At 50.6% G+C, this 25,199-nt stretch overlaps 1 protein-coding gene across 4 annotated transcripts in view; it reads left to right on the top strand.

Annotated features, from left to right (window-relative positions):
* SEMA3F (semaphorin 3F) overlaps positions 1-24,263 on the top strand; it is an 85,685-nt gene extending 61,422 nt beyond the window's left edge. Inside the window, exons 3-19 of one of the 4 annotated variants that reach the window (XM_075321679.1) lie at positions 9,925-10,085; positions 10,960-11,022; positions 11,596-11,715; positions 13,469-13,552; positions 14,783-14,876; positions 15,317-15,436; positions 15,533-15,672; positions 16,536-16,650; positions 16,741-16,810; positions 16,888-17,032; positions 19,468-19,690; positions 19,887-19,975; positions 20,265-20,306; positions 20,771-20,928; positions 21,072-21,139; positions 21,799-21,932; positions 22,582-24,263. In XM_075321679.1, coding sequence (XP_075177794.1) covers positions 9,925-10,085; positions 10,960-11,022; positions 11,596-11,715; positions 13,469-13,552; positions 14,783-14,876; positions 15,317-15,436; positions 15,533-15,672; positions 16,536-16,650; positions 16,741-16,810; positions 16,888-17,032; positions 19,468-19,690; positions 19,887-19,975; positions 20,265-20,306; positions 20,771-20,928; positions 21,072-21,139; positions 21,799-21,932; positions 22,582-22,983 — 2,228 coding nt within the window. In that variant the 3' untranslated portion in view covers positions 22,984-24,263. Of the gene's footprint in view, positions 1-9,924; positions 10,086-10,959; positions 11,023-11,595; positions 11,716-13,468; positions 13,553-14,782; positions 14,877-15,316; positions 15,437-15,532; positions 15,673-16,535; positions 16,651-16,740; positions 16,811-16,887; positions 17,033-19,467; positions 19,691-19,886; positions 19,976-20,264; positions 20,307-20,770; positions 20,941-21,071; positions 21,140-21,798; positions 21,933-22,581 lie in introns of all 4 variants that reach the window. The other 3 variants (XM_075321678.1, XM_075321681.1, XM_075321680.1) reach the window with 3 other exon arrangements.
* The last annotated feature ends 936 nt before the right edge of the window (positions 24,264-25,199 follow it).

Genomic DNA, 25,199 nt, shown 5'->3' with positions numbered 1-25,199 from the left:
GCGACAGACTGTGCATCACAGTGGTGCTGAGCACAGGAGGCAGACTGTGCATCGTGGTGGGGCTGAGCACAGGAGGCAGACTGTGCATCGTGGTGGGGCCGAGCTCGGGCTGCAGACTGTGTATCGTGATCGGGCAGAGCTCGGGCTGCAGACTGTGTATCGTGATAGGGCTGAGCTCGGTCGGCAGACTGTGTATCGTGATAGGGCCGAGCTCGGGCTGCAGACTGTGTATCGTGATCGGGCCGAGCTTGGGCTGCAGACTGTGTATCGTGATAGGGCCGAGCTCGGGCTGCAGACTGTGTATCGTGATAGGGCCGAGCTCGGGCGTCAGACTCTGCATCGCGGTGGGGCCGAGCTCGGGTGGCAGACTGTGTATTGCGGTGGGGCCGAACTCGGGTGGCAGACTGTGCATCGCGGTGGGGCCGAGCTCGGGCAGCAGACTGTGCGTCGCGGTGGGGCTGAGCTCGGGCTGCAGACTGTGTATCGTGATAGGGCCGAGCTCGGGCTGCAGACTGTGTATCGTGATAGGGCCGAGCTCGGGCTGCAGACTGTGTATCGTGATCGGGCAGAGCTCGGGCTGCAGACTGTGTATCGTGATAGGGCCGAGCTCGGTCGGCAGACTGTGTATCGTGATAGGGCCGAGCTCGGGCTGCAGACTGTGTGTCGCGGTGGGGCCGAGCTCGGGTGGCAGACTGTGCATCGTGGTGGGGCCGAGCTCGGGTGGCAGACTGTGCATCGTGGTGGGGCCGAGCTCGGGTGGCAGACTGTGTATTGCGGTGGGGCCGAGATCGGGTGGCAGACTGTGCATCGCGGTGGGGCCGAGCTCGGGTGGCAGACTGTGCATCGCGGTGGGGCCGAGCTCGGGCAGCAGACTGTGCGTCGCGGTGGGGCCGAGCTCGGGTGGCAGACTGTGCGTCGCGGTGGGGCCGAGCTCGGGTGGCAGACTGTGCATCGTGGTGGGGCCGAGCTCGGGTGGCAGACTGTGTATCGCGGTGGGGCCGAGCTCGGGTGGCAGACTGTGCATCGCGGTGGGGCCGAGCTCGGGTGGCAGACTGTGCATCGCGGTGGGGCCGAGCTCGGGCGGCAGACTGTGCATCCTGATGGGGCTGAGTACACACTGTATATCGTGACTGACACGAGTGGAGCGGTGCATAACCTGGCTGATATTTTCCGTGTTTAAGACCCGGTTGTGAGCGCTCTCCACCACCCAGCTCCACCTGTAATGTAACGCTACCCTGTAAATTAATTATACTTTTAAGACTGGGATTAGAGGAATTGGTGGTATCATTGCCCGCCACGTCTGCATGACATCACCCCGGCGCAGCTGTCGTGGGCTCGCGGCCCCTTCACACGTCTAATGAAGATGTTTGGGATGTCTCGCGTCCCCCTGAGAGGGCTGAGGTTACAGCTACCAGTGGGGTTCTACAGCCCGGTCCTGGAGGTGAGAAGCTCCACAATCCCCGCTACAGCCATGATATAAAAGTCTCATTAATGAAGGGGGTCTTGTGCTGCGGGGCTGCTGGGCTCTGTTGTCCGGATGAACTGCCGTCTATACTACACCGATTTGTCTCCTGAACCGGTCTAACACTGGAGGCTCCAGCTGTCGTGTAGCTGTGTCCCCCAACATCCCAAGACCTGGAAATTCATAGACTTCTGAGACAGAACCAGAGTGAGGATTTCTGGGTACAACCCACAAAATACTCTGGAATCACAAATTATGATATTCAAAGTAGAAAATGTATTATACAAAATCCAGTGCAAGAAACAGTAAAAGAATGTCATTATACATAGGCGAACATAAATGTTTGGATATTGGGGGGATAAAGAGCCACACCACATAGGGTGGTACATTTAATGCAGTTTCTAGGTGTCAGATGCATCTAATTTAGGAATAGCTGTACTTGCCCTGTGTTTCAGCTTGTATAAGGCTGCGACCGCACTTTGCGTTTCAGGTGCTTTTTAGGTCCGTTTTGAGAAGCACCTTTTTCATGCCAAAAGGCATGCGTTTTGATTTCACAGCAAAGTCTATGGCAAATTGGGATTTCTAGTCCGCACTTTGCGTTTCTAAACGCTGCGTTTAATTTGCATATTTTGTGGCAAAAACCATGCGTTCAAAGAAGCAGCATGTCAGTTGTTTTTGCCATTTTGGGTGCGTTTTGCTAACATTGGAGTCAATGAGAAATGTCAAAAACCAAGTTTCCTACAAATTCCTGCGTTTTCCCTGCTTTTTCTGTGCAGAAAACATGCGTTTTGAACTTACAAAACGCATGCTTTTTGCACATTAAATTAATGATTTCATATGTCCCTTTACACACACACATAATCCGACAATTAAATTAAAGAAAATGTTAAATTTACTGCTATTTTTCTAATAAAAACTATATTACCGCTATCATTTCATTATATATTTCTATTTTCTTTTTAATTTCTGCACTTATGTATTTAATCTTTTTTTTTTTTTATCTTTTTTCAATATATTTGAATGTTTAACCTTTAATTAGCAGTGTTTTGATTTACAAAACGCATTTGTCAAAACGCAGGTGGAAAATCATGTACAAAGCGCTGAAAACGCATCAAAAACGCGGTAAATACACATGCGTTTTCAGCGCTAAATTTCTGAAAAAGGCAACTTTGGTCAAATCAATTAAGCACAAAACGTGCGTTTAAAACTGCAAGTAGGAGAACGCAAAGTGCGGTCGCAGCCTTAGGGCTCATGCGCACGTAATTGCTGAATAATCTGCAGCGATTTGACAGCACATGTGCGCTTCAAATCATTGCAGAAACACTGCATAATGGATGCAGTTTATTTGTACAAAAAAAGCACATTTCATGCGCTATGGCTGCTGCCCCCGCCATAGACAGAGCAGGAGCTGCATCTAGAGCGCCCGGAATAATTGACAGGCCCATTTTATGAACGCACGGATTTCGGTCAAAATTTTGGCATAGAAATCGCTGCGTTCATAAAAGCATCGTGTGCACGTCTCATGCCCAATCTACATAGATTGTGCAGGGGACGCAGGACGCAGTGTAATATGCAGCGCAAATGCATGCAATTACGCAACGTGCGCACGAGCCCTTATACTCCAGAGCTGCAGAACTGGGAAGATTTTAGTTCCAGAGTTTATAGAATAGATTGAGTGCAGCTCTGGAGTATAATACAGGATGTAACTCAGGATCAGTAATGTAATGCATGTACACAGTGACTGCACCAACAGAATAGTGAGTGCAGCTCTGGAGTATAAGACAGGATATAACTCAGGATCAGTAAAGGATAGGTAATGTATGTACACAATGACTCCAGCAGAATAGTGAGTGCAGCTCTGGAGTATAATACAGGAGGTAACTCAGGATCAGTACAGGATAAGTAATGTAATGTATGTACACAGTAACTCCAGAAGAATGAGCACAGCTCTGGAGTATAATACAGGATATAACTCAGGATCAGTACAGGATAAGTAATGTATGTACACAATCACAGCACCAGCAGAATAGTGTGTGCAACTCTGGAGTATAATACAGGAGGTAACTCCGGATCAGTGCAGGATAAGTAATGTAATGTATTGTCACGGCCGGGCGGTCGGGCAGACCCAGGAGGTGGATCCACTGGACCGAACTCTCTGAGATGGTGGTAGGGAGTCCGGCAGCTGAAGCACTGATGGGCAGTAGAACAGTCCGTGCAAGTGAAGGCAGCGGAGGAGTCCCAGGGACCACGGAGTCACAGAAGGTGGTCTTGGTGACGTAGCTCCGGTTCGGAGGCCGAGGTGATATCAGGCGGGGTCCGGAACCTCTGGAGCAAGATGACGGGTCACCGCAGGGATCCGGGATGGTACGGACTGTCAGATGGCAGACGGACAGCGTGCGGGGATCAGGACACGGCAGACTGGATGGCGAAGCAGGCACGGCTCTACAAAGAGAGATAGGTGAGTACGAGCACAGTAACACCAGGAGACCTGACTCCTAGCTCAGGGAACACGAAGATCAGGCCCCGCCCCCTTGGACAATGACCCCTTATATACCCTGTACCTGTGCAACCTCATTTCCTGTTAATGGACGCTGGCCCTTTAAGAAAGGGTCAGTGACCGCGCGCGCGCCCTAATGCGCATGCGCGCCGCCCGGGTGCCAGAAGCCAGGGAAGGAGGCTGCGAGGAGGACGCAGGGGAGCCGGCCCGGACCAGGGAAGCTGTCGGGCGCCGGGATCGGGGGCCCGGGGCCCTGGGACGGGCGGAATCCGGTGACTGGGGAGCGGAGAGCGTGGCAGGTGAGCCGGGGAACGGGGGTGAGGACCCGGGGAGCGTGACAGTACCCCCCCCCCCACGCCCCCCTCCCCGCAACCGGGACATGAAGGCACGGATAAGGGGAGTGCCCACGTTCTCCCTGGGCTCCCAAGACCTATCCTCAGGACCATACCCTTCCCAGTCCACCAGGAAGAACTGTCGACCTCGTACGGTCTTCATGGCCACGATATCCCTTACCGCATAGATGTCATCATCGGCAATAGGAGGAGGGGCCGGACTGGCAGCAGCGGAGAAGGGGCCAAGGACAACCGGCTTGAGCAGAGAGACGTGGAAGGAGTTGGGTATCCTCATCGTGGCCGGGAGCTGTAGCTTGTAGGATACCTCATTGATCTTGCTGAGGACCTTAAACGGCCCGATGTAGCGAGGGCCCAGCTTGTAGGAAGGTATCTTCAATCGGATGTACTGGGAAGCAAGCCAGACCAGGTCACCAGGAGAGAAACACGGAGGATCCAGACGTCTCTTGTCAGCGTGTTTCTTCATCCGCTGGGAAGCGCGCCCAAGAGACGCTTTGACAGAGTCCCAAATGGTAGCAAAGTCACGAACTGCAGTATCAGCAGCCGGAACATCCGATGAAGGGGATATAGGCAACGGGACGGAGGGTTGAAGTCCGTAAACTACATGGAAGGGAGATTTGGAGGACGACTCACTGATGTGGTGGTTATGTGAGAATTCAGCCCAAGGTAGAAGCGTGGACCAGTCGTCGTGATGGGCGTTGACGTAGTGACGTAAGAAGGAGGTCAAGATTTGATTGACCCTCTCCACTTGGCCATTAGACTGAGGATGGTAAGCAGAAGAAAAGTCCAGAGTCACACCCAGATGTTTGCAGAGCGCCCTCCAGAAGCGGGAGGTAAACTGAGTTCCTCGGTCGGACACGATGTGGGATGGGAAACCATGCAAGCGGAAGACGTGATGTATATAGGCTTCCGCGAGTTCCTGAGCAGAGGGCAGTCCAGCCATAGGGACGAAGTGAGCCATTTTGGAGAACCGGTCCACCACGACCCATATGACTGTGTGTCCAGAGGATAATGGCAAGTCCGTAATAAAATCCATCGCTATGTGTTGCCACGGAATTGTGGGTATCGGCAGAGGCAGAAGACGGCCATAGGGCAGGTGTTTGGGCGTCTTGTTCCTGGCACAAGAGGAGCAGGCAGAGACAAAAGCAGCGACGTCCGTGCGAAGGGATGGCCACCAATAATGGCGTACAATTGCACCCCATGTTCTCTTCTGGCCTGCATGACCGGCTGTTTTCGAGGCATGACCCCAGTGTAACACCTTTTGCCTGTCAGTCTCAGAGACATAGGTCTTTCCGGGCGGTATCTGGGCCAGGGTGACAGGGGCCACCGGAATAATCTTGCTAGGAGGGATGATAGGCTGGGTAGTCTCTTCCTCCTGCTCCATGGGCATGAAAGACCTAGACAAGGCATCCGCACGTACATTCTTGTCTGCGGGTCGGAAATGGAGCTGGAAGTCGAACCTGGCAAAGAATAAGGACCACCTGGCTTGCCGTGGGTTCAGTCGCTGAGCGGACCGTAGGTATTCCAGGTTCTTGTGGTCCGTGTAGATAATCACGGGGTACACTGCTCCTTCCAGGAGGTAGCGCCATTCCTCCAGAGCCAGTTTGACCGCCAATAGTTCTCGGTCACCGATGGTGTAATTACGTTCAGGTGCAGAGAAGCTCTTGGAGAAGAAACCGCATGTAACCATCTTCCCGGAGGAGGACTTTTGCATGAGCACTGCTCCGGCTCCCGAGGAGGAGGCATCCACCTCCAAGGTGAACTGGCGGTTTAACTCCGGACGGTGGAGTACAGGAGCGGAGGCAAATGCTCGCTTCAGTGAGCAAAACGCGGCGTCGGCCGCAGGTGACCAGTCCTTTGGATTAGCCTCCTTTTTGGTCAAAGCGGAGAGAGGAGCAGTCAGGGCAGAGAAGTGAGGGATGAACTGGCGGTAGTAGTTGGCAAATCCCAGGAACCGTTGGATTGCCTTTAGTCCAGAAGGGGGAGGCCAGTTGAGTATGGAGGACACCTTCTTAGGATCCATTTGCAGTCCAGTACCCGAGATGATGTATCCCAGGAAAGGGAGAGAAGACTGCTCAAAGACACACTTCTCATATTTGGCGTATAGACGATTCTCTCTCAGTCGTTGTAGGACCAGCTGGACGTTCTCTCTGTGGGTCTGGAGGTCCGGAGAGTAGATAAGGATGTCATCCAGATACACTACTACACAGACGTAGAGGAGGTCCCGGAAGATGTCGTTCACCAATTCTTGGAAGACTGCTGGTGCATTACATAGGCCGAAGGGCATCACGCAGTATTCATAGTGCCCATCGCGAGTATTAAACGCGGTCTTCCATTCGTCCCCAGAGCGGATACGAACTAGGTTGTAAGCACCCCGAAGATCCAGTTTGGTGAACACACGGGCTCCTCTGAGCCGGTCGAACAATTCGGGGATGAGCGGCAGAGGATACTTGTTCTTTACGGTGATCTGATTCAGACCCCGGTAGTCGATGCAGGGGCGTAGGTCACCCTCTTTCTTCTTAACGAAGAAGAAGCCCGCTCCCGCAGGAGAGGAGGATCTCCGGATGAATCCCTTAGCCAGGCTCTCTGTGATGTAGGTAGACATGGCCCTGGTTTCGGCTGGGGACAACGGATATATCCGTCCTCGAGGTGGTGTTGTTCCTGGGAGCAGGTCGATGGCACAATCGTAGGGACGGTGTGGCGGAAGTACCTCAGACTCCTTCTTGTCGAAAACGTCTGCGAAGGACCAATAGGCCGAGGGCAGTTCCGGTAGGTTCTCTGGAACCGGAGGTCGTCGGATGTGTGGTATGGACTTCAGACACTTCTCATGACAAGAAGGACCCCATCGGGTGATTTCGCCAGTACCCCAGCTGACTGAGGGTTCGTGTGTCCGCAACCAGGGAAGTCCCAGCAGGATTTGATGGGACATGTGTGGAAGGACGTAGAGAGAGATGTTCTCGGTGTGCAGGGCACCGATACGTAGTTCGACCGGTCTGGTGACCCAGGAGATGGTATCAGAGAGGGGTCTCCCATCCACAGAGGCTATCACGAGGGGTTTGTCAAGTGGAGTAACAGGCAGCTGGTACTTGTCCACCGTGGCCTGCTGAATGAAATTGCCTGCTGCCCCGGAATCGAGGTATGCCTCAGCCGTGAACCGTGTCTCTCCCGTTGACACTTGCACAGTCCACATAACCGGGTCTGAGAGAGTCCCAGCACCTAGGGTGGCCTCTCCTACCAACCCTAGGCTTTGGAGTTTCCCGGCCTCTCTGGACAGGCGCGTAGCAGGTGTGTGCCCTCTCCGCAGTAAAAGCAGAGGCCCTTGGCGAGCCGCTCTGCTCGACGCTGTTCAGACTGTCGTACTCGGTCAATCTGCATGGGCTCGTGGACGGGAATCCCAGCTGTTGATGACTGAGGTGCGGAGGGCTTCTGGGGAGGTGAGGAATGCCGTACCGGTCGTCTCTCACGAGACAGCTCTTTAGAGCGCTCCTGAAAACGAATGTCCACTCGAGTAGCCAGGGCAATCAGGGCATCTAGGGTGGAGGGCAAGTCACGACCCGCCAACTCATCTTTGATGCGACTCGAGAGTCCCTCCCAGAAGGCGGCTGTCAGGGCCTCATTATTCCACCCGAGTTCAGAAGCCAAAGTGCGGAAACGGATGGCGTATTGGCCCACCGTCAGTGTTCCTTGACGTAGGCGGAGAAGTGATGAAGCAGACGCAGAGGCGCGTCCCGGCTCGTCAAAGGTACTGCGAAAGGCCTGCAGGAACTCTCGAAGGTTCTTGGTCACAGGGTCCTCCTTCTCCCACAAGGGGTTCATCCACGCCAGTGCCTCGCCCTCTAGGTGGGACATTATAAAGGCGACCTTGGCTTGGTCGGAGGCGAATAGATGTGGCAGCTGCGTGAAATGAAGGGAACATTGGTTGAGGAAGCCCCTGCAGGTCTTGGGATCTCCAGAATAACGAGGTGGTGAAGCCAACCGGAGTTGGGAAGCACCCGACGAGGCTGCCACTGGTGCGGGAGCCGTGGATTGTCCATTGGAGGACCTGGGTGCCGCAGGCGTCATGGATGCTTGTAACGTGTACAGGCGGGTGTCCACGGAGGTCATAAATTGCAGCATGCGGGTCTGGACTTCACGCTGGCGTTGGAGTTCCTCTTGCAGGGCCAATAGTGCTGCAGCGGGATCCATGGCCTGATCTTACTGTCACGGCCGGGCGGTCGGGCAGACCCAGGAGGTGGATCCACTGGACCGAACTCTCTGAGATGGTGGTAGGGAGTCCGGCAGCTGAAGCACTGATGGGCAGTAGAACAGTCCGTGCAAGTGAAGGCAGCGGAGGAGTCCCAGGGACCACGGAGTCACAGAAGGTGGTCTTGGTGACGTAGCTCCGGTTCGGAGGCCGAGGTGATATCAGGCGGGGTCCGGAACCTCTGGAGCAAGATGACGGGTCACCGCAGGGATCCGGGATGGTACGGACTGTCAGATGGCAGACGGACAGCGTGCGGGGATCAGGACACGGCAGACTGGATGGCGAAGCAGGCACGGCTCTACAAAGAGAGATAGGTGAGTACGAGCACAGTAACACCAGGAGACCTGACTCCTAGCTCAGGGAACACGAAGATCAGGCCCCGCCCCCTTGGACAATGACCCCTTATATACCCTGTACCTGTGCAACCTCATTTCCTGTTAATGGACGCTGGCCCTTTAAGAAAGGGTCAGTGACCGCGCGCGCGCCCTAATGCGCATGCGCGCCGCCCGGGTGCCAGAAGCCAGGGAAGGAGGCTGCGAGGAGGACGCAGGGGAGCCGGCCCGGACCAGGGAAGCTGTCGGGCGCCGGGATCGGGGGCCCGGGGCCCTGGGACGGGCGGAATCCGGTGACTGGGGAGCGGAGAGCGTGGCAGGTGAGCCGGGGAACGGGGGTGAGGACCCGGGGAGCGTGACATGTATGTACACAGTGACTCCAGCAGAATAGTGAGCGCAGCTCTGGAGGCTAATACAGGATCAGTAGTGTTTGTACACTGTGACTCTGCTGTATATAGAGGCTGATGCTAGAAGTGTCCTGTAATGTGTGGATGGGATTTGGGTCTTCGTTGTCAGATATTTCCCGGTTCCCATGTGTTACTGTAGTGTCCTAGAGGTTTGTGATGTGAGGTGTCGGCCGAGCTCCGTGACTTATTACTGAAATGCTCTTGAGCCCAGTTAGCTGATGTAATTAGTCATGTCCCGGCCTCAGGGTCACTCTTTAAGGCTTTAAACATTTAATTAACCCAAAATCCTCTGGTGCACCTGCAGGGGGCTCTGGTCACAGTCCACGTTAATCTCTCTCCTGCAATCTCCTTTAACCCTGTGCTGCCTGTTCTTAGTCCTGATCATGGATCTCTGTGATTGATGATTCTTTGTATATTACATGTCGGCCCGAGATATCAGGGACTTTCAGTTCATCGGTCACTCTGAAAGCTGCTTTCTTTTTCTCTTGGCCGGTGTCTGCATTTCTAGTAGCGCAGGATTAAGCATTTTGTGGCTCTCCTGCTGCTTTGCAATGATGCAGCTCCGGGTACAGCATGCTGGGACTTGTGGTTCCTTGTGTTCGTGTCTTTGATAATTCATTTGTCTCCTTGCAGAGCTAAAGGCTTCGAGCACCGCACATTTCCTGCACTTTCTGCTGAACACGACGGATTATCGGATTCTGCTGAAAGATGAAGATCACGACCGGATGTACGTGGGCAGCAAAGACTACATCCTGTCCCTGGATCTGCAGGACATCAACCGGGAGCCTCTCATAGTAAGACCACCCGAGGCTTGTGTCACGTTAGTGATGGCGCCCGTGGCTCTGCAGTATAGTGACTGCACTGAGTACTTAGCAATGCCACCTCACTGCTGAGGGTCCTTGGTACAAATCCCACCGCAGGGGGCCCGCAACTCCTGGAAGTGTCTGCGCTCTCCTTCTGCTCACATTGGTTCCCACTCACACTTGAGAAGTCAATTTTGCTTCCTGCAGATCCTTTTACATGGGCAGATGACCCGTCCATGATATGCACTGATCCCTGCTGGTCTATTGACACCCACTCCTCCGTGAAAGGTCCATGTGACAGTGGACCTGGGGGCATGTGAGTGAGATTACAGGTGAATCCTCCACCCTTCACTAATAGCGGCCAGTAATGTCTCTTCCAATGCCACATGACTGCGCTTTGAGGCGTTGCGGAGTATCTGGTATTTGGTGCACAAACCTATAGTGATGGATGAGCTTCCCTTACTCCGGGGTCCTCCAGGGTGGAGGCACCTGTATGCAGCAGAGTATGAGGTGTAGATCACATAAAAGCCCTACAGCATAATACCTGTACAGTAATGCCCGTGCTGGGGTCATGCACCGCTCCGAGCATCATCTTCCTGCATGAGCGACGTGTCCGCTGTTCATTTGTCTGAGACAATCCCAGTGAAGAGAGAACGGCCGCAGGCAGCAAAACCACATTCCTCATGTATAGAAAGGAGCGCGCACTGTGCATTACCCACCAAGGAGGCCATGCACACAAAATACTGTGATTTTTCTGGTTTTAGGGGGTTGATGTTACTTGTTTTTGGGGGGTTTTCACAGTTTTGTTTTGTTTTGTTTTTTTGTCTCACCATTAACCAGCTTTATTTTGTGATTCTCCCTGCAGATTCATTGGCCGGCAAAGCAGCAGCGAATTGATGAATGCGTCTTATCCGGTAAAGATATCAATGTGAGTCTGACCAGACACCAATGAACTGTCAGCTCTGAGGGCAAACATAACAGCATACTAAAGGGATTGTCCGGGGGTGACGGGTTATCACCTGACAGGAGCTGATCGGTGGGTCTCCCTGTGACCCGCTCCAATTGGCAGATTGGGGAATTTTTATGCCCGACAAGAAACTTCAATCCCTGTTACAAAGCGGATTGTCAGGTCGGACAGATGAGCGGGATCCAACCGTGTGGGGATAAAAGAGCCCCGTTCTGCCCATCGGTGCCGGTCTCAGCCTTTGGACCCCTAACGATCATCATTATCAAGTGATAACTTCTTTTTTCAAGAAAACCCCTTTAATCCTCCACAGTCACTGTGAATCCTCAAGGAGCACTCTGGTTGTTATACCGGCTATTACATTATATCTGCACTGACCTATCCCCGGCTGCTGATTTATCCGGCGAGGACAAGGGTGGAGGATCAGAATTTTGTGTCATTAACTCTGTGTCTTGTATTTTCTCTCTCCTCCCCTCCTCCGGATTTCCACCTCTTTGCTATTCTCTCCCCTGTATTCCAACCTTCTGTTATTCACAGGGAGAATGCGGTAATTTTATCCGACTTATCCAACCCTGGAACAGGACGCACCTGTACGCGTGCGGGACAGGAGCGTATAATCCTGTGTGCACGTACATCAACCGTGGACGCAAAGCCCAGGTACTGAGAGCAACGATCTGTAACAGGGCGGAGGTGCGACAATGTGAGAGCAGCCAAGTGATGTGCGATCACCGGGGATAGTTCTGTATTTGGGGTCTGAGACGATGCTCTGCAGGCTGCGTTCATCTTACGCTTGTTGGGGAGGTGGAAATGTCCGGTCTCTGATTTTATGCAGAATGCTGCATTACATGTGGTGGTGTCGGGGTAAAGGACCGCAAGCTACCCAGGGGGTAGAGAAGGCAAAATGGCACAATTGGAGGTCTCCATATTACTAGCCATCCTGGATTCAATACTACGTGACCCACTGTGCTCAAAATACACTACCAAGACTTCCAGGAGGTGTTATCCAGGCAGGGCTGGTGGGCAAAGATCTAACCATGTTTTACAGGCCAGGTAGGGGAGATGACACCTAATCATTGATGTGACACATTACAGAAGCCTGCACTGATTTATGAATGTGACCTGATTCATTCATGTAGACGATGGTGGTGGTAGTGATGTACGCAGCTGTGCACACAGCGCATCCTGGAGAACAGTATTAGAAGTGGAAATGATCACGGTGAGACAACCAGACGTAGACACCCTGAAGCCGCCACCGTCAGAACATTGAGAGGCCCGTCTTACCGTCACCCGATCTGATGGATCCTCTGCAATGTGTCAGGAGAAAAATTGTAGCTCTTCCACCTTACGGTCAAGCGATCACTTGTCACAACCGGAAGCCACCGAAGCGCAAAAGGACATTTCTGAAGAGTAACGTAGCAGTATGGTTCCCCATCGATGTTCTCACAACTGGAGCCGCTCACAGAGTACATGACCTGTCTGATGCTCCTGAGACCGATCGTGGAGAGAGTTTGAAGCGCGCAGGGGATACGCTCCATGCAGAGTGCACGCTCAGCGCCATCTGCACCTCGGAGTCAGGGCATTATAAGAGACTCTAAGCCAACAGGATGAAGACTCAGGAACCCCACCCAAGGGAAGGGTTGTGCTGAAGATGATGGCAGTGGAATAAAATCCTCCTTATCAGTCACCTCTTCCCATCATCTGCTCCTCTCACGGATCCTTTGGGAAGTTTTGGGTGGAGTTATCCTTAAATTACCGCAGGGTACTTCGAGGTTACAGACATCTGATATATTTGGTAGTGAAGGTACAGACCTGAGAAAGGCAGAGTTTAGCGCTGGTCCAGATTACGTCTATATAATCTGTACATGACCTCTCTGTAGCATCAGTATATAGATGGTATACAAGGGAACGTCAGGTGGTGTTAGGAACAGTCATCTAATCATCATGGTAAAGGGTATATGGGGGATTTGTTAGGGTGGTGGCGTTACAGTGTATCAGCGCTGTTCCCCGGAGGTGAGTGACGTTCAGCGCTGATTTTTGATGTGATGATTCTGTTCTGTGTCGTCCATGATCCATCACGTGTGACTTTGATTGTCCCGTATCCATGTGCTCTAACATCTCATACATGCCACTTGGTGCTGCATGCCAGTAACACATGTGTGCCCGCAGCGTAGCAGTGTATGCATGCCTCCCTGTGATCTGTCCCGTGTCTGCGTGTGCTCATGCTACACATCTCCTGTCTACAGAACTGCATCCAGAACTAACACCTAGGGCTAGGGCTAGACTCCATCTGTGCCCTGTGTGTTCACCATCCGTGTCGTGTCTCGCACCCCTTCCTGGCGGTGTTCCGCTTCCTGCCTGTCACCTGAGCAGCCTTCAGGTCTAACTCTTATCGCCCTGCTCCTCTCTTCAGGCCTCAGATCACACAGCGCCCCCAGGAGGAAGAGGGAGCAGAGCAGCAGATTATCCGCCCAGCCCAGCACCAGCAGAGCACAAGGTGGGGCCACTCCCAGGGGCCGCGGAGCCCCCTCCCCATCCTGATACTGGGGCAGTGACATCTATAGCCCTTCTTACTGTGTGACATAAAACAATTGTATGTTTCCCCTAACAGGTTAGTGTTGTACAGGCACACGGCCCCCCCTGCCAAAGTACATGACCCGGGGTCCTAATCCATGAGACCCCCACATAGGAGAAGCGTCTCATTGTGGGATAGGAGACCCCAAACTCCCTACACTAATGAGCAGTGCATGGGACGTGTATGGTGGGGTCACCGCACAGATGGCTGTTAACATGGGGGGGGCTCTATGGTCTCCGGGCCCCTTGTGACGCCTGGCAAAGATTGCTGCCTCTTAGTCACATGACATTAAAGATCCTGACGTCTCGTGCATACTGTCCATTCTTCACACTTTCACATGTGCACTATTGTTATGTAGAGCACATCCCGTGCATCGCTCCAGGACACGTCAGCGCGTCTCCCAGGTTTTGTGGTCCTGATAGTCTGCAGCTCCAGGCCCAGCGCCCCCAATGGCGTGCCTGACAGGGACCCCCCAGCCCAGTCTGAGCAGCTCTCTATAATGCCTGTAATTTTGTCGATTAGACTTTTGTATTTTATTTCCTCACCATTTCCAAGATCTCTGCTTTCTGTCAAGAAACAGTTTTAAAGTAGGCTTGTCACACAGCTGAGGGTTTGTTACAGTGTATCAGGGCAGGTAAGTACTATGGGCCTGCAGTCCAGCACAGGACGGAGATGTCACTGAATGTTTCCATTACCAGCAGCAAGCAGAGATCTTGTGAATGGTGAGTGGTAGAAGTCTATCAGACTCATGGTTATGGGCGGCCTGTTAGATTGTAAGTTCTTTGACCTATAGGTCAGGGCTCGCTGCCTGCCTGCTGGGCGCCATGTTGAGGACGCCATGTTGCACATCATGTATTGCGAGGATGTCGCGGCCTACTCACCCCTCTCATGTGATCGCTGTGTGTGCTGGAGGAGTAGTGTCACGGCACAGCTTGTCCACTGTCCCATCGTCCTCCTTCACCGGTATGCCTTCATAATGTGTCCGCTCCACCTCCTCCAAGGAGCTTTCTTTGTCTTCATGGGTCAGGCATCCCCTGTAGTCCCGGTGCTTATAATCTCCGCTTCCGATTATCCGTAGTGTTTACTTGCCGAGCAGTATGAAGGTGCCGACTGCAGCGGTCTCCTCATCTTCTGCCTCTTCTACACCCACAGGATTATGTGTTCTACCTGGACCCGGACCGCGTGGAGTCAGGGAAAGGAAAATGTGCTTACGACCCCAAACTAGACAGCGTCTCTGCCCTCATCAGTAAGTAAAGCCTCCATTTGTGCCGGTCTGCTGCCACTCGTCCCCACCCGGCGCCATTTGCTTGGAAGAATGATGGGTTAATATACAGACGGTATTTGTGAGCAGCTGCTGGTTCCAGAGAGGAGGTCCATCTGGGGGGGAAATAAGACAAGACTGCCAGATCTCATTCCCGCTAATCCGTTTGCCCCCCCGAGAGGGCCGCGCCATGTGACCCCCTCCCTGCGGCCTCCACCTGAGGGGCTTTCGTTACAATCTGAGGTCGAGACTTTCTTAATTAATCAGGAGCAGCTGCTGGGCTGTGAGCCAGCTAGATAAGCGTCTTTCTGTGTGCACATCTGTGTGTAACGCTGCTCCGGCCGGTACAGATCTGCTCCACGCCGATTCCTCGATTGGCGGCACAAGTGTATTGTGTCTACACCCACTTGTCTTGATTTTTACAGACGAGGAACTCTACTCCGGGGTATACATAGATTTCATGGGCACTGATGCTGCTATTTTCAGAGCGATGGGCAAGCAAGCCGCCATGAGGACGGACCAGTACAATTCCCGCTGGCTCAATGGTAAGACTCCAGTCATACACTGTGCAGAGTGTGAGGATGATGGGCAGATGGTCCTTCCTCCTCTCTGCACCTGGATAATGACCGTTCTCTCCGCAGACCCAGCGTTCGTCCACGTACAACTCATCCCCGACAGCTTGGAGCGAAATGACGATAAACTTTATTTCTTCTTCCGAGAAAAGTCCACAGATTCCCCACACAGCCCAACCGTATATTCCCGCATCGGAAGGGTGTGCCTGGTAAGAAGCGAGTTTCTTACATTTGATGCTAAAACTCGTTATCGGGGATTTGGGGCAATTTTTCGGTTGCCCTGAAGGTTTGTTACACTCTATGAGGCCAAAATTTAGGATGTTTGGATCACAGATAATGGGCTAGACAGGACACATTGTAACAATGTTTTCAGCTTCTAGACATAGACAAAACCAAACTAGAAAGCTGCAGAGCTGCTACAATGGTTCAGCGTCTCTCCTTTGACACGGAGGACCCCGACCTGGTGATGGGGGGCAGCTTGGGCTTCATGGCACTATAATATGTGGGAGGGGAACTGGCACAAAGGTCGCACTGAGAACAGGATAGAGGGTCAGGCAAGCCCAGTCACTCCTGTCCTGTGGTGCTGTGAGATATCTCCAGAGGCTCTACACCATTTCTGGCATCTGGTTAGATGCACCACGTTGGGGTACACTACTGCCTGTTATCGAAACCTTAGGAGGATCTGGTTGCAAGCAGCCACAATCCTGTGACATTATACATGGGCGGCACGGTAGCTCAGTGGTTAGCACTGCAGTCTTCCAGCGCTGGGGTCCTGGGTTAAAATCCCACTGAGGACAACATCTGCAAGGCGTTTGTATGTTCTCCCTGTGACTGCATGGATCTCCTCCCACACTCCAAAGACATACTGATAGGGAATTTAGATTGTGAGCCCCAATGGGGACAGTGTTGCCAATGTATGTAATATGCTATGGAATTAATAGCACTGTATAAGTGAATAAATATTTTTATTATTATTATAGAAGAGCTTATTGAATCTCACAGAATTATCGTACTGTACGTAATCTGCCATGTCTCTGTACTGCGTGATTTACACAAATGTTGCTTGTCCTAGAATGACGATGGAGGTCACTGCTGCCTGGTAAATAAGTGGAGCACATTCCTGAAAGCGCGGCTCATATGCTCCGTACCAGGGGAAGACGGGATCGAGACTCATTTTGATGAATTACGTATGTACCTGGGTCAGGTGGTCCGCGCTGTGGCTTATAGGGACGAACTGCGATGTCAATAAATCATCTGCATTTTGTGTTCCTTTTCAGAGGACGTCTTCATTCAGCAGACGCAGGATAATAAGAATCCCGTCATCTACGCCGTCTTCTCTGCCTCCGGGTAAGTTTCACATATCCTCTATGTTGATGGCGCAGTGTGTGTCTACGTGTATACCTCTAACCTCCCTCCTTGTGTAGCTCTGTGTTTAAAGGTTCAGCTGTGTGCGTATACTCGATGGCCGACATACGCATGGTGTTCAATGGACCATTTGCTCACAAGGAGGGACCCAACTACCAGTGGATGCCGTATACAGGAAAGATCCCTTATCCACGCCCTGGAACGGTGAGCCATTCCCTCCTTCCCTCGCAGTCAGTATATGCAGTCATGGCCAAAAGTGTTGGTACGCTTGAAACTGTTCTAGAGAGTGAAGTATTTCTCCTAGAAATGTATTGCAATTACACATGTTTTGTTAGACATATGCTTATTTTTTTGAGTGCATTGGAACAAGACAACAAAACTGAGGGGGAGAAAAATGGCAAATTGAACATAATTTTGCACAAAACACTAAAAATGAGTTGGACAAAATTGTTGGCACCTTTTGCAAAATTGTGGGTAAACAACATTGTTTCAAGCATGTGATTCTCATTCAGACTCACTTGTGGCATGTAACAGGTGTGGGCAGTATGAAAATCACACCTGAAACCAGATAAAAAGGGGAGATGTTTACTCAATCCTGCATTGTGTGTCTGTGTGTGCCACACTAAGCATGGAGAACAGAAAAAGAAGAGAACTGTTTAGGGTGCTTTACACGCTGCGACATCGCTAACGATATATCGTCGGGGTCACGTCGTTGGTGACGCACATCCGGCGCCGTTAGCAACATCGCAGCGTGTGACACCAAGGAGCAACGATCAACGAGCGCAAAAACGTGAAAAATCGTTGCTCGTTGACACATCGCTCCTTTCCAAATATCGTTGTTGCTGCAGGTACGATGTTGTTTGTCGTCCCTGCGGCAGCGCACATCGCTTTGTGTGACACAGCAGGAACGACGAACATCTACTTACCTGCATCCACCGGCAACAAGGAAGAAAGAAGGTGGGCAACATGTTCCGGCCGCTCATCTCCACCCCTCCTCTGCTATTGGACGGCTGCCGTGTGACGTCGCTGTGACGCCGCACGAACCGCCCCCTTAGAAAGGAGGCGGATTGCCGGTCACAACAACGTCGCAGGGAAGGTAAGCCCGTGTGACGAGTGTAAGCGATGTGCGCCACGGGCAGCGATTTGGCCGTGACGCACAACCAACGGGGTCGGGTACGCTCGCTAGCGATATCGGTACCGATATCGCAGCGTGTAAAGTACCCTTTAGAGGACGTAACCCTAGAACGCATACCTGGGGCCTCGCAGGCCTGCTAGGTCATTTGTTTTCTATGGTAGATTGTTATGCTTGCGCGTTCTAGGGTTAAGAATCAAAATTGTTGAAAAATATCAAGGTTACAAGTCCATCTCCAGAGACCATGATGTTCCTTTGTCCACGGTGTGCAACACAATCAAGAAGTTTACAACCCATGGGACTGTAGCTAATCTCCCTGGATGTGGACAGCAGAGAAAAATTGATGAAAGTTTGCAACACAGGATAGTGCGGATGGTGGATAAGCAGCGCAAATCAAGTTCCAAAGAAATTCAAGCCGTCCTGCAGGCTCAGTTTCCGCTGACACTGATGCCCCCTATCTGTCAACATTTCGATTAAATTATACACTATGGAAGAGACCCAAGAGGACCCCACTGTTGACACAGAGACATAGAAGAGATAGACTGCAGTTTGCCAAAATGTACAAGAGTAAGTCAAAATACTTCTGGGAAAATGTCTTGTGGACAGATGAGACCAAGATAGAGCTTTTTGGTAAAGCAGATCATTCTATTGTTTACTGAAAACAGAATGAGGCCTACAAAAAAAAGATCACAGCACCTACAGTCAGATATGGTGGAGGTTCAAAGATGTTTTGGGGCTGTTTTGCTGCCTCTGGCACTGGGTAGAAAAAGTCATGAAATGTGAAGATAACAAAAGGATTTTGGGTCACAATGTAGTGCTCAGTGTCAGATTCTGGGTTTGCGTCGTAGGTCATGGGTCTTCCAGCAGGACAATGACCCCAAACATGCTTCAAGAAGCCCCCAATAATGGATGGAAACAAAGCTCTGGAGAGAGCTGAAGTGGCAGCAATGAGTCCGGATCTAAATCCCATTGACACCTGTGGAGAGAGCTTCAAATTGATGTTGGGAGAAGACGCCTTCAAATATAAGAGACTTGGAGCAGTTTATAAAGAAAAGTCCGAGATTCCAGGTGCGAGGTGGAAGAAGCTTGTTGGTGGTCATAGGAAGCGATTGATTATTGATTATTATTATTATTATTATTATTATTATTGATTGATTTTATTCCAAATAGTGCACAACCAAATAATAAGTTAATAACCAAGGGCAGAGGGCTGCACATCAAAAATTAAGTTGAGGGTGCCAACAATTTTGTTTGGCCCATTTTTGGAGTTTTGTGTGAAATAATGTCCGATTTGCCTTTTTTACTCTGTTTTTTTGTGTTGTTCCAATACACACAAAAGAAATAAATGTGTATAAAAAAATATGTGTAATTGCAATCATTTTCTGCATGAAATACAGTACTTTGTTTTATGGAACAATTTCAAGGGTGCCAACACGATTGCCCATGACTATATATACATGAGTAAATGGTATACAGATGCATAATGCCTCCTTGTTTGTGTGTGCAGTGTCCAGGAGGTACGTTCACTCCATCCATGAAGTCCACTAAGGATTACCCAGACGAGGTGATAAACTTCATGAGGACTCACCCGGTCATGTACAATGCCGTGTACCCCGTCCATCGTCAGCCATTGCTCGTCCGCACCAATGTCAACTATAGGTTCACCAGCATTGCTGTGGATCAAGTGGACGCGTCTGATGGAAGATATGAGGTTCTCTTCTTGGGCACAGGTAACGAGGCGACAATCGTGGCAAAGGGCAGTATAATGTTTATAAAGTGGTATGAAGGAGAGTTGTGACGGGGGGGATGTCACAAATGTTACAGGCAAATTTATGAAACATTACAATTTTCAGCACAGTACAAGAGGAAAATGAATAGGTCGCCATTAGACGTCCGGGTCCCGTAATCCTTCCTGCTTTCTTTCAGATCAGGGCACAGTGCAGAAAGTGATTGTGCTTCCCAAAGATGACTTGGAGACAGAGGAGCTGATCTTGGAAGAGGTGGAAGTGTTCAAGGTGAGACTTCTTTTCCTCGCTGGTGTTGTTTGTATTCTGCATATTCCAGCAAATACAGTTGTAGCAGTGCTGAATTTGTTATCGAGCTTTTTTTTTCCTGCTTCATAACTTTGTGAGTTCACACAGTCAAAGGGGGCGCATCAATCTGGAAACGCGCTTTACAAGGTGTGAGTGACATGTTTAATTTGACGCACCATTTAGGGAACACATACCAGACACACCGCTGCATTATATGTATATACCACATCTCCTCCTGCTTCCCTGTGTCACTCACTGTCTTTTCTCTTAGGTCCCTTCACCAATCAAATCCATGAAAATTTCATCGAAACGAGTAAGTGTCTGGCTCTGGCATCCTCACATGCGACCGTTCTGATAGCAATGACTGTATGTAAGATGAGGCCAGTTTCACTCAACATTCACAATCCGAGTGCAGACTGCGCTGTTTGCTCCTGATTAATTCAGAAGAAGACACCCCTGACCAGTCCGTATATTGCTACTCCGTCCATGGTGGTTGGATGTGTGAAGCTTAAGTCAGGATTTGTTTTTCTATCACAAATTGATGATGATGCTGGAGATAATAGTTTTCCACATAGGCTGTCAGTTCTGTCCTCATCTGTCACCTCTCAATAATCAGCAGAATCTGTGTGTCCATCAGTCCATATCTACACCACACACAACCACATTACAGACACTTCTGAGGGGGATTCTGCCCGGACTGTGGTCTTAGATGGTCTCAGACGTCGCTCCTTGTGATCTGTTGTATCCAGATCAATAACTCATAAATTCTCATTACAGCAACAGCTCTATGTCTCGTCGGTGTCTGGGGTGACGCATCTTGCCCTCCATCGTTGTGATGTGTATGGAGAGGCGTGTGCCGACTGCTGCCTGGCCAGAGACCCTTATTGTGCGTGGGATGGGAAAACGTGTTCACGTTATTCAGCGTCCTCCAAGCGGTATGCAGAGGGGTGAGGCCTGGGCTTAATTAATAAAGAAACCTTCTCATATACAGCAAACCTACATCACAGCGCATCCATCTAACATCTGTCCCCTGCCATCTCCTCTTCTTGTCTCCATTTCTCTTTGCAATTGTTCACAGGCGAAGCCGACGACAAGATGTCCGACATGGGAACCCTATGAGGCAATGCCGGGGGTACAACTCCAATGGTAAGATCAGAACCGGATCATCCTATCAACCCAAATAATGCCTGCTGTGAAAAATACTCCCCTAAATCAGTATTACACACGGATGGATGAGTAATGCAATGTATATACATTGCACCAGCAGAATAGTGAGTGTAGCTCTGGAGTATAGTACAGGATGTAACTCTGGATCAGTATAGAATCAGTAGTATATGTACACAGTGATTCCACCAGCAGAATAGTGAGTGTAGCTCTGGAGTATAATACAGGATGTAGCTCAGGATCAGTACAGGATAGGTAATGTAATTTATGTACACAATGTACACAGTGACTGCACCAGCAGAATAGTGAGTGCAGCTCTGGAGTATAATACAGGATGTAGCTCAGGATCAGTACAGGATAGGTAATTTAATGTATGTACACAATGTACACAGGGACTGCAGCAGCAGAATAGTGAGTGCAGCTCTGGAGTATAATACAGGAGGTAACTCAGGCTCAGTACAGGATAAGTAATGTATGTACACAGTGACTGCACCAGCAGAATAGGGAGTGCAGCTCTGGAGTATAATACAGGATGTAACTCAGGCTCAGTACAGGATAAGTAATGTATGTACACAGTGACTGCACCAGCAGAATAGGGAGCGCAGCTCTGGAATATGAACCCATGTTATTTGCTTTTGCAGCCAATAAGAACGGCATGGACGCCGCACAGTATGGGGTTGAGGGAAGCTCTGCCTTCCTTGAATGTCAAGCACGCTCTCCTCAGGCCTCAATCAAGTGGATCTTGCAGAAAGACAACTCTGAGCGAAAGAAAGAGGTAATAGGGTCACAAGTGACGATGCTACTGACGCTCCTCAGAATACTGTACGCTCGGTATCTTAACACCTTTCTCAGTTTTCTATACATAATACTTATAGGGTTAGTTGTGCTGGATTATAAAAAGATGGATACTTTCTGACAAAACCAGTCCTACAGTTCCTTATTAATGGAGTTGAGCAAAAATGTTCTCAGGATCCTGGTCTAGCAGCCACATCAGAAGTCCAAGGCCACTGCTTCCTCTGCGCTGGCATCCTTGGCACCTCCGCTGATTAGCAGGCCTAAAACAACGTCATGCCGACAGATAGGTGGTGGCTGTCAGGGTTCTGGATCTGCGGCCACTAGACGAGGGTCCTTTGAATTTTTTTGCTCAGCACTAATAACTATTCTTAAGACATTAATTTGCTGTTAATGAATGAGAGCAGCCCTGTTCGCATTCAGGGACAGTAAACCCGTACGGGGTCCGCACTGCAGTGCAGTCTGCACAATGAGGACCAAGCACCTCTACTCGGTTTCGGCAATCCTTTTCTGCTGACTGCCTCTCTTGAATATTTCTCTTCTATAACAGCAAGCAGAGACCTTTTCTTGTTCAGTATTGGTTTCCTGGATGCCCCCATTAGTGTTGATATAATTATGATCTTGTTCCACAGCTTCGCTCAGAAGGACGCTTCTTAAAGACGGAGCAAGGACTCCTCATCCGGTCCCTCCAGCTCTCCGACACCGGCGTCTACCACTGCACTGCCACCGAGAACAACTTCAAGCACACAGTAATGCGTGTCCGACTCCACGTCCTGAGCGCCGAGGCCGTCACTGCCGCTCTCCTTCACCCTGATGCACCGGCTCCTTTGTCCTCTCACCCTGCTGGGCCCCCCGGGGCCTATGATGATTTAGTGCAGCTGCTCTCCCAGCCTGAGATGGGACTTATCAACCAATACTGCCAAGGATATTGGCGCCCATCGGGCTCCTCTCACAGTGACGCAAAAGACCTTCAAGACCAGAAACGAGCGAGGAATCGACGGAACCACCCGCCTACAGAGGAGCTGCAGACATGAAGGAGGCACATGCTGCTGTAGGACTTTCTTCCAGCCTCCTGACCCCGTTGCATTCCCCGCAGACTGGCCCCTATTTTATTTTTACCCCAACTTTTTTTTTTCTTAATAAGTAAAAACTATAAATATATAAATATATAAATATCTATAAATTTACGGACGTCAGAGGAGTCACCTTTCAGGGTCCCTCAGAATTTATTTATTGGGGGACGCAGACATTCCCGGTTTGGAGGTTCGCTTTGCTCTGGGCGATTTTTGTTACTGACAGTTCAGCATGTGAACAACTTCATTATACGGCATGTGTTGGGCGATCTGCAGAACGTTGCGGCCTTGGTGCACTGCAGCACATTGCACCTTTCATGATCTGACCACAGAGTGGTGTTTCCTGCTTCATCCAATGACCACTGCGCGGCGAGCAGAGCATTACTCCCTTGCCCTGTGAGGTCTAGTTGCTCTGCAGACCGTTGCTCCGCTATCTGCTCTTGACATACTCTCCGGCCGCTCCGCCAACCGCTGCCTCCTTCCTGATGTACATATATTTAGCGGCCTTTGAACCGTACGGCCCCTCACATGGTGTGACTCTGATTGGTGACTTACAAGCCTCCATTATTTTATTCGTGTCCAGTCAGATCCGTGTTCGCAGCTGCCAGGATCGGCCTTTGTGCTATAGCATCATGTGGTCAGGGGTGCAGGGTCACACTTGGCTTCCTTAAAGTCTTCCTTTTTGTTATTGGTTGGTACGATTACCTGGCATATATGAACCAAATGTAGGGGCAAAGATGAATGGCGATCTGTACCACAAACATATATGTAAACCTCACCTTATAGGATTGTGTACAGGAGGGACGGGCCCCAATCACTGGAGGGTGACAAGGGGTATTGTACGATTATAAAGATGGACGACCATGTGCTGACATCTGTATGTGGCTCATCCACAACAGGAACAAGATGACGTTTTGTGCCCTGATGCCCGTGAATAAGGAGACGTCTGCACAGATTCAGGCCAAGCCTGGGCACAGCAACTACAAGTCTGAGCTTGTGTATTGGTTGGGGTGGATTATATAATGGACCTGTGCTGGGCCGTCTGGTGCACCCAGAGCCTCCTGCTGTCACCACAGATGACGGGCATGGGGAGGATCTCTATTGCTGGCGCTGCCCTCCTCACTCTGCGCAGATATTGATTGTTTGTAAATAGATGTAAATGAGAATGTAACTATGAAACGTGCGGTGAATTATCTCCTGTGGATGACACAATACAATAAACACTGGCCTGTTTTATACAATGTGACTGGGAGTTTGTGATGGGGGATAGGTGCCGCTATAAATCATGGAGTCCTGCATCACTGGATCCCCCAAAAACATCAATGACTGAAGAACTGCAAACATAATCCTTATCCAGTCCAGTGCAGAGTAATGAAAATGTCTGCAATTCTCTAATATACTTTGATTTTCTCTTCTTACTTGGGATTTTTCAAGGTCATTGCTTGTCAGTGAATATGAACCTTTCCTTCACTTCCTAATTCTTCTTACAGCTGAAGTGTTGTTGCAGCGTGTCTGTGTAGACAATCCTCTGTGAGCAAAAACACAAATCACCCTGAATTCAGGTAAGAACTAGTAGTCTGGAGACCAGAACCAAATATTGTAACAAAGCTGCCTTATCTGGAGCATGTCAGGAGTGGGTGTCCACTTATTATCATTATCATTATTATTATTATTATCATTATTATTATAACTATATTTATATATTTACTATTTTTCTTTGTCGCTCCTAATTGGGAGACCCAGACAATTGGGTGTATAGCTATGCCTCCGGAGGCCACACAAAGTATTACACTAAAAGTGTAAAGCCCCTCCCCTTCAGCCTATACACCCCCCGTACTGCTACGGGCTCATCAGTTTTTATGCTTTGTGCGAAGGAGGTCAGACATCCACGCATAGCTCCACAGCTTAGTCAGCAGCAGCTGCTGACTATGTCGGATGGAAGAAAAGAGGGCCCATAACAGGGCCCCCAGCATGCTCCCTTCTCACCCCACTCTTTTCGGCGGTGTTGTTAAGGTTGAGGTATCCATTGCGGGTACGGAGGCTGGAGCCCACATGCTGCTTTCCTTCCCCATCCCTCAATTAGGGCTCTGGGTGAAGTGGGATCCCATCGGTCTCCAGGCACAGGAGACCGTGCTCCATCCACAGCTCCTGAGGACCCTGCTGGATAGGAGCCGAGT

Source organism: Anomaloglossus baeobatrachus, chromosome 8, assembly GCF_048569485.1.
Source record: "Anomaloglossus baeobatrachus isolate aAnoBae1 chromosome 8, aAnoBae1.hap1, whole genome shotgun sequence".
Classification (NCBI taxonomy): domain Eukaryota; kingdom Metazoa; phylum Chordata; class Amphibia; order Anura; family Aromobatidae; genus Anomaloglossus; species Anomaloglossus baeobatrachus.
Note: the sequence above shows the minus strand (reverse complement) of the source record. Positions and strands in the feature narration are given on the sequence as shown.